The following is a 6975-nucleotide window of genomic DNA, read 5'->3' on the forward strand; positions in this document are numbered from 1 at the left end:
TGAAGATGGTTCAGAGTTTATTCAGAAACATATAGCTAAGAATCTCTGCTACCAGGGACATAACCCAAAGTTATCATGAAAAGAAGAAAGAAGGATACAAGAACCATGAGGAGGATATTGAAAACAAAAATATGATTGCAAAGATTATTGATCAGTTGCAGAAACCTAAATTCCTTAGAAGCAGAGAATGAAGCTCATGACTTTAGAGTCACAGCTGAGACCATGACTCCAAATTGAGAGCACACGAAGCTGGCACATGATCCACAAGGTGGAAGGAAAAGAGAATCAGGATGAAGTATTCTGCCCTCCCTCCAGCAGATTCCCAAGATTTTAAACATGCAGAGAATTCATAAAAATTTGGGTGAGAGCATGGTGGCTGTCAGCAGCAAAGTAAATTAGTCACCCAAAAGATAAGTCAGTTGAGCAGAAAGTTGTTGTGTGAGGACGGTGGTTCTCTTGGGACTTGATCAGCAGCAAGAAGGCTGGCAGCAGTTGGTCACACAGGTGGGCTGGAAGCAAGTGGTCCTGCAGCAGGTGGTCTCACAGCAGGCTGGGCGGCAGCAGGGCTGGCAGCAGCTGGAGCCACAGCTCTGGTTTAGGCAACCAGGCAGGCAGACACATGTGGGGTGGTAGCAGGTTCTTCTGCAGTAGACAGGTGCACAGGAGCTGGTCTGGCCACAGCTGGACCCACAGCTGGTTTGGCCACAGCAGCTGGACCCACAGCAGGTGGGCTGGCAGCAGGGTGTGCTGCAGTAGGAGGGCTGGCAGCAGCTGGTCACACAGGTGGGCTGGCAGCAGGTGGTCCTACAGCAGGTGTCTTGACAGCAAGTTGGGCGGCAGCAAGGCTGACAACAGCTGGACACACAGCAGGAGGGCTGGCAGCAGGGTGTGCTGCAGCAGGAAGGCTGACAGCAGCTGGTCACACAGGTGGGCTGGCAGCAGGTGGTCCTACAGCAGGTGTTTTGACAGCAAGTTGGGCGGCAGCAAGGCTGGCAACAGCTGGACACACAGCAGGAGGGCTGGCAGCAGGGTGTGCTGCTGCAGGTGGTCACACAGGTGGGCTTCCAGCAGGTGGTCCTGCAGCAGGTGGTCCTGCAGCATGTAGGCTGGCAACAAGGGGAGCAACAGTGGGTCATGGTGTCAGGGGTGGAGGGTGGGTTTCTATTCAGAGGTGAGTTTCCCAGAATCTGATGACCCCTTGCAATCTGGACCTTTTATACACCTGGCCTCCAAAGTTTCCACCAATCAGCAGGACTTTTCCTTGTTGCTGTTTACATTGTTTTTCATACTCCCTTTGCGATCGTCAAAGGGGAAGTTGTTGCTGAAATCTTATGAATCTGTTGAAAGTAAGTGTTTAATCTGTTTGTTAATTGAGAACTACTCATAAAAACTTTGTTTCAGATAAAAGGAAATCAGTCTCATTATCAGCATCATTCCTGCTCTGACCATCATCTGGTCATGTGATAGTTCCTGGTGATCCGGGAGGCAGATAGTACTCTCTGCCCCGCCTCATGGTTGGCTGTATGTAGACTGAGAAATGTCTGTGGGCAGTCGCGTGATGCTGATATATTCACAGTGATGCATTGAATCCATGCCCGGCCCCAAGCCTGTTCACGCACAAAAGTCTAATTCAAGAGTAACAAGCATCATTCTCGCTACAACCTACTCCCCCTGTGCCTTCCAGTTCTCTTAAACTCACTGGGGAAAGGGTATTTGGCACAATGTGTTGCAAAATGCAGAGCTACACCAAAGCAGGTAGGTAGAAAAAGGAGTCCACTGGGATTCAGAAAGCATCAAATGGTTTCTGTGATAGTGTGGCCATTTATCCCCATTTGCCATGAGAATGTGGCACTCTGTGTGACATAAGTGCTCTAGATTCGGGCAAATCAAGCTGAGTTCTGGTCCTAGCTTGTTGATTCTAACACTTTTTGTATTTTGTGGTTTTTTTTTTTGGTGTGACAGAAAATTGTACATGTGCAGTCATGACTCATAAAAAATAGTAATAGTTTTCTCCACTTTATAAGAGTATTTTCAATCTTGCTTTTTTTTTTTTTTTTTCTGCCCTTGTCCAGGCGTAGACCCACCAGGACAATGTCTAATAGAATGGTGTAGTGTGTATCTTTTTATATTCTTTGGATAGAAAGGAGAACTCTCAGTATTTCACAATTAATTATGATGCTTTCTGTCTTTTTTGTAGATTCATTTCATCATAGCAACAGGGCTTGTTCTATTCCTTATTTTCTGAGAGATAGAAAACTGAAAATGTATTGAAATTTACAAAATCCTTTTTCTTTATAAGCTGAAATAATGTTATGATTGTTCTACCTTTTCCAGTAAATGTTATTTTAGTTTATGTTTTTTGAGACAGAGTCTTGTTTTGTCGCCCAGGCTGGAGTGCAGTGGCACAATCTCGGCTCACTGCAATCTCCACCTCCCGGGTTCAAGAGATTCTCTTGCCTCAGCCTTCCAAGTAGCTGAGACTATGGGTGCACACCACCATGCCTGGTTAATTTTGTATTTTAATAGAGACAGGGTTTCACCACGTTGGCCAGTAGATTGCCAACTCCTGACCTCAAGTGATTCACCTGACTCGGCTTCCCAAAGTGTATTATTTAAAAAGTTGACTAATGTTCAAATGTTAGCCCAGTCTTGTATTTCTGTTCTCCATCTCTATCATTTTATTTCAAAGATGATGTACATATGGACTCTTATAGTATTTAATCTTTGGTTATTGACTTTCTTTTGAACCTGCATAATTCCCTTGATATCATCCAAGTTATTGAGTGTATCATTTGTTTTTTCCTTTTTATTGCTTATTAGCAATAAAAAAGTTTACTTTCATTTGTTCCTTTTTATTGCTTAGTAGTATTCCAAGACATGGGTGTAGCATAGTTTGGCTAGTTCAATCATTTTCCTGTTGAAGGGCAACTTGGCTGCTTAAAGGTCAGATTTAAAAATTTATTTATTTAGAAAAATGTATTGTGGCTTCCTACTTGTGGGTAAAACTTGCTGCTTTTTAGTTGCAAGACACGCTGTTGAATAGTAGTATTCTTGGCATTCTTGGATTTAGTAAATTTATCTTTGTTCTCTTTATATCTTGGCTTTAAGGCTTTTAAGAGTTTCTTTTTTTTGAGACGGAGTCTTGCTCTGTTGCCCAGGCTGGAGTGCAGTGGCGCGATCTCGGCTCACTGCAAGCTCCGCCTCCTGGGTTCACGCCATTCTCCTGCCTCAGCCTCCTGAGTAGCCGGGACTACAGGTGCCCGTCACCATGCCTGGCTAATTTTTTTGTAGTTTTAGTAGAGAAAGGGTTTCACCGTGTTAGCCAGAATGGTCTCAATCTCTTGACCTAGTGATTCGCCCACCTCAGCCTCCCAAGGTGCTGGGATTACAGGCGTGAGCCACCGTGCCTGGTCAAGGCTTTTAAGAGTTTCTTAGCCAATCTTCTATTTCTTTGTGGACGAAAGAGTTCTAACATTTTAGTCTTTCTTGTAAGGATATCACTCTTTTCTTATGATAATCCAAATACACTTTTCTGGGTAAACATTAACTTATGTCTCAGTTAAATTTTGAAATGAACATAGGCACAAAACAGGCAAAATGCGTTGCCAGAAGTATAAAAATGCAGGTTGTATTTATTCCTGTGGCCTATCTAATTATGGCTAATATTTAGAGGACTTCGGTGCATTTAGCACTAACCTGGTAATATGGTTGTTGGGAAAAATAATTTTTGAAGAGTTTATATCACTCTTTTAAGTCATAATTTATGTAAGACAGAAATGTTTTTCAGGTATTTGTGACTGGGTATTCTATTTTGAATTGTTTCTCTCCTAGAAGGAGCATGTAGGGAAAATTACTATATCTTATAGGAATCCATACTCTTAAAAATGAGATTTTACATGACTGACCCTGAGGACAATTATACATTTTAAAAGATGAGCATGAACATGGATAGGAGGGATAAAGGACAACAATGAGTCATCAAGTAAAAGGGAATAAAAAAAAGTCACAAATGTATAGGTTTGTAAACTGGGAGTCACATTAGAGATATCTAACCCAGAGATTTTCAAACAGTGAAGTTTGCCATCAAGTAGAGTCCAAAAATGGACTTGACAGTCTATACAAATTAATTATATCCTAAAGCTAGTGTCTTAAAAGCAGTATGGAAAGGATTATTTCAAATATACTATAAAACAGGTAGTCAAATTCAGGAACAAAGAAAGAAGGAAAGGGAAAAAAGGAAGAAAGAATAAAATAAATGAATGAAAGATGTACAGAATGAAGAAAAAAAGGAGAGAATTTCATTTGTTAAATCAAAACAAATTTCCTTCAGATAAAACATTCAACATAAAAATGAAACTGTTCAGTGACCACACCTAGCCGTGGATCCCAGCCAGCAGTCACACATCAACAAAAGCCCAGGCAGCAGCCCCACCGAACCTCAGGGCCTGGGCAGGAGTTTTACCCACCCAGAGACCCCCAAGAGTAATCCCTGCCTGTTCACAAATGCTACCAGCTTCCCCATCCACAATCCCAGGCTGGGCTAACTGCTGAGAGTCTTTCCCTGCTGAAGGGAACTTGCAAAGTGTGGAAGAGGAGACTGTGTCCTCAAAGGCACAAACACCAATGTAAGATTGCAAGGATTTTGCACACACACACACAAACACACACACACACACACTGAAATATTATTAGCCATGAAATGAAGAAAATCCTGTCATTTGGGACAACATGGATGCACCTTGAGGACATTATGCTAAGTGAAGTAGGTCAGACAATGAAAGACAAATCATCTCATTTACATGTGGAATCTAAAAACTCATAGAAACAGAGGGTAGAATGGTGATTGTCAAAGACTGTGGATAGAGGAAATGAGGAAATGTTGGTCAAAGGGAGAAAATATTCATTTATAAGATGAATAGGTTCTGAGGATCTAATGTACAGCATGGTGACTGTAGTTAATTACACTGTATTGTATATTTGAAATTTGCTGAAAGAGTAGATCTTAAATGTTCTCACTATACACACTCAAAAAAATGATAACTATGTAAAGTGGTGGAGGTGTTAACTAATTTGGTTGTGGTAATAATTTCATAATATATACATATCAGAGCATCAGGGTGTACACCTTATATACATACAATTTTATATTTTAATTGTAGCTCAGTAGAGGTAGAAAACATGAAATTGTTAAAGTACTAGAAGAAATCATGAGAGATTCCTAAACATAAGCTAAATTTATCTCAAACACACACACACACACACACACACACACACACACAAACACATCATAAAGAATAATAAATAGTTAATGTAAAGTGAGCTCTCCTGAGTCATCAGCAGGCACCAATTGTCACGGCTTCTCAAGGGCATGATTCTTTTCCAGACTACAAGGTCTCCTGGAAATCTTAGAGTTGTTCTCATACACCACAATGGGGCTCACAGGGTCTTAATCCCACAGCATCATGGAAACCACTTTTGTCCATTAATAAAATACGATGTCTGGGTACATCAGAGCCAGAGAACAGTGCAGGCTCAGAACACCAGCCAGCGCACCAAGCAGGGGTCCACTTGGGAGCCCAGGTTGTTTTCATTCCAGTTGAATCACCTAGAAATTAGGAACAGGGAAGGAGTAGGAACTGGCTAGGAACATAGCAGCATCGTAAGAACACCACAGTTTGATTTATTAGACTTGTAAGCACCTGAGAGCAGAATGGGAATCTCTATCATTCATCCAATCCCCTCCATCTGGCTCTTGGATCTCCCTTAGAAACACCACCTTGCACTGAAACCCCTCCCCTGATTATCTGCAGGGGCGGCCCAGTTCATAAAACATCTTCATCATGGTGAGTCAGACATTTTTCCACCCCCTTCCCTGGGTTCCTTGACCCCTCAAGGGTGGGATGAGTTGACGAATTGACAACATCGCACATTTTTGAAACAATAGTCAGCCATCCCTACATGAAAAATTATAGGCTGATAGCCTTTGTTCTTGATATCTGTTTTCTGCTTTCTTTCTCTCTCTTCATTGATTTATTTTTTGAAAACAAAGATGCAAAGTGTGAAACTGGATCAACAACTTCTATAAGGAAGCAGCAGAATAGATGGCACCTTCAAGGCCCAGCAGTTCAACAGAGAAAGCAAGAGGGCTGGGAGTGAATTAGAGCAAGACAAGGATACGGAGTCATCCAACTTGGGTTGGCAAGAAACTTTTGGAACCTTGGGAGACGAGTTCATGTGCCCTGTTAGAGCTAGGAATGCCAAAAGGCAAAGTCATAAGGAAAATCTGACCCAGGGAGCAAAAACAATGAGGGACTTAAATCTTTTAGTATAGCTGTTCTCTGATGCCAACATTCCCCAAGAGACCCTGAATCTGAATTTTGGAGGGTTGTTTCTGTGGAAAAGGAACTTTCCACAGAACCTTCACGGCTTAGTTGTCCACCTTAAAACAGCTCTGTATTTCTCATCAGAAGCTCTAGAAAATGGGTCATAATTCAGAGTGCAGAAGATGGAAAAGGGATAAGTCCTACAGTGTTCTTGTTCTCACACCAGTGGTCATCTGTTTCACACTGAAACCTTCACAGGCCATCTGACCCATAACGAACGAGCCATCAGACTAAAATGCAGTTTTATCCTCCTGAGTCACCGAGAAGAGTCGTGGGCCTGTAAGAATAGTAATCACCCAAGAGTAGTCAAGATGTGTTAAGCAAATGAGGCTGAAGCACATAGTATGTGCTTACAGGCAGATGTCACGTGGCAGCTCTAGGAGGAAGTTACAGTAAGAGAGACACAGGAGTTGGTTCAGGAAGAGCTGAGCTGAGGAGCCCGAACACATTAGGGAAAGGAGATAGTGTTTCCATCTGTGTGGATGAAGTTAACCAGAACAACCAACTTGCCTAATTTGATAATTGCCTACTTATCAGGACAAACAATAACAAGGAAAGAGTGCTGCAGCTGATGACATCAGGCCTTAGCAGG

At 42.2% G+C, this 6975-nt stretch overlaps 1 protein-coding gene across 1 annotated transcript; it reads right to left on the reverse strand.

Annotated features, from left to right (window-relative positions):
• Positions 1-1518, reverse strand: LOC117067019 (keratin-associated protein 9-2-like). Its single transcript, XM_033183070.1, has one exon. It carries the CDS (start codon positions 1134-1136, stop codon positions 468-470), a length of 669 nt encoding a protein of 222 aa, XP_033038961.1. The 5' UTR covers positions 1137-1518; the 3' UTR covers positions 1-467.
• Positions 1519-6975: the final 5457 nt, after the last annotated feature.

The sequence above is a fragment of the Trachypithecus francoisi genome, unplaced genomic scaffold (genome assembly GCF_009764315.1).
Source record: "Trachypithecus francoisi isolate TF-2019V2 unplaced genomic scaffold, Tfra_2.0 Lachesis_group20, whole genome shotgun sequence".
Classification (NCBI taxonomy): Eukaryota; Metazoa; Chordata; class Mammalia; order Primates; family Cercopithecidae; genus Trachypithecus; species Trachypithecus francoisi.